The 1458-nt window shown below is 45.0% G+C and overlaps 1 protein-coding gene across 1 annotated transcript; it reads left to right on the top strand.

Annotated features, from left to right (window-relative positions):
* Positions 1-408: 408 nt before the first annotated feature.
* LOC111649471 (GON-4-like protein) lies at positions 409-1441 on the top strand. Its single transcript, XM_023399218.2, has 3 exons — positions 409-535; positions 811-851; positions 1275-1441. Exons 1-3 carry the CDS (start codon positions 481-483, stop codon positions 1404-1406), a joined length of 228 nt encoding a protein of 75 aa, XP_023254986.1. The 5' UTR covers positions 409-480; the 3' UTR covers positions 1407-1441.
* Positions 1442-1458: the final 17 nt, after the last annotated feature.

A 1458-nucleotide genomic window follows, 5' to 3' on the forward strand; every position in this document is an offset into this window, starting at 1 on the left:
ACGAAGGTCAGAGGTCAGGCTGTCAGAATAAAAGTCTGCCTTATTTCATCTTCCTTTTGCCGCTCCTTAGTGTTCTTCTCTGTTCTTGTGGAACGTCGTCGGTCTCACTTCAGATTTCATCCTCATGAGGTTTCACCAAAGTTTTATTAGTTCATCGTCGTTTTCTCACAGTGAAGAACTGAACAACTCCTCAGCTGCTCACAAACTACAATTTACAAATCAAATACAGAACCTGGATTTCCTGGAAAGAGAAACTCAGCTCATTTAAACAGACACATCTGATCAGCTCCAGATCAAACTGATCGATCGTCATTGTTCTGTAAAGGTGGAGTGTTTCCTCCTGCTCTCAGCTCTAACTAACAGGAAGTGTCAGTCAGTCTGTTTGTTGTTGTTGTTGTTGTTGTTGTTTACATCTGTGTTTGTTTTTTCTCAGAGGAAGCCGATGACGATGACGACCCTGAATACAACTTCCTGGACGACATGGATGAACCTGACCTAGAGGACTACAGGACGGACCGGGCGGTCCAGATCACCAGTAGGTGTCACACACACGCTGATCTGTGGAGTCCTCGCTGGTCATTTTCTCACCTGTAAAATGCCAAGCATTGCATTGTGGGAATGTTAACAGGAAGTAGAGTTCATGTCGGACTCACAGACTTACATATAGAGGACAGATTCACACAGACTCAATAAAGTGTGAGACAGTAGATGTAGAGCAGTTTAAAAAGCCGGTACTACGAGGCAGGTTCTGTTCTTCTTCTTCTTGACCTCAACTCAGTGTAAACTCTTCTTCTTCTTCTTCTTTCTCAGAGAGGGAAGTGAACGAGCTGCTGGAGGAGCTCTTTGATACGGTGCGTTGATCTTCAGCAGCTGGAGCTTCTGCTGATTCCTGTGAATGATTCTCATCTTCAGAGACATTGATAGTTTCTATTGTTTACCAACAGTCTGTGTTGTTTACCGTCTGTTTGTGTTGTTTACCATCTGTTTGTGTTGTTTACCAACAGCCTGTGTTGTTTACCGTCTGTTTGTGTTGTTTATCATCTGTTTGTGTTGTTTACCAACAGCCTGTGTTGTTTACCATCTGTCTGTGTTGTTTACCATCTGTAAACAGCATCATATCACAGCTCAGGCCCGTGATCCGATTCATGTTTCTCCACCACAGAGACGTTTCTTCTGAATCTTCATCAGTCAAGTCGTCACATTTTTCCAGATTAGTTTAAACCGAATGAGAACTGTGGATTTGTTTTCTGAGATCATGTGATGTCACTCTGCAGCTCCTGGAGGAGGAGGTGGCAGCTGAGGAGCAGGAGCGGGGGGAGGAACGGGAGGAAGAGGAGGAGCAGGAGGAAGATGAGGCCCCATCACAGACTGGACCTAAATTCAATGTCCCCCAGGCTTTACGGTAAAACTCCTGCGCACACACACACGTGCACACACACACACACACACACAGTATGG

The sequence above is a fragment of the Seriola lalandi genome, unplaced genomic scaffold (assembly GCF_002814215.2).
Source record: "Seriola lalandi dorsalis isolate HSWRI2012SDOR001 ecotype SW California unplaced genomic scaffold, Sedor1 jcf7180002050953, whole genome shotgun sequence".
NCBI lineage: Eukaryota > Metazoa > Chordata > Actinopteri > Carangiformes > Carangidae > Seriola > Seriola lalandi.

Coding starts and splice junctions, on each gene's coding strand:
- LOC111649471 (XM_023399218.2), top strand. CDS start 481: ATGGATGAACCTGACCTAGAGGACTACAGGACGGACCGGGCGGTCCAG. Junction 536..810: donor CCGGGCGGTCCAGATCACCA/GTAGGTGTCACA, acceptor CTTCTTTCTCAG/AGAGGGAAGTGAACGAGCTG. Junction 852..1,274: donor TGGAGGAGCTCTTTGATACG/GTGCGTTGATCT, acceptor GTCACTCTGCAG/CTCCTGGAGGAGGAGGTGGC.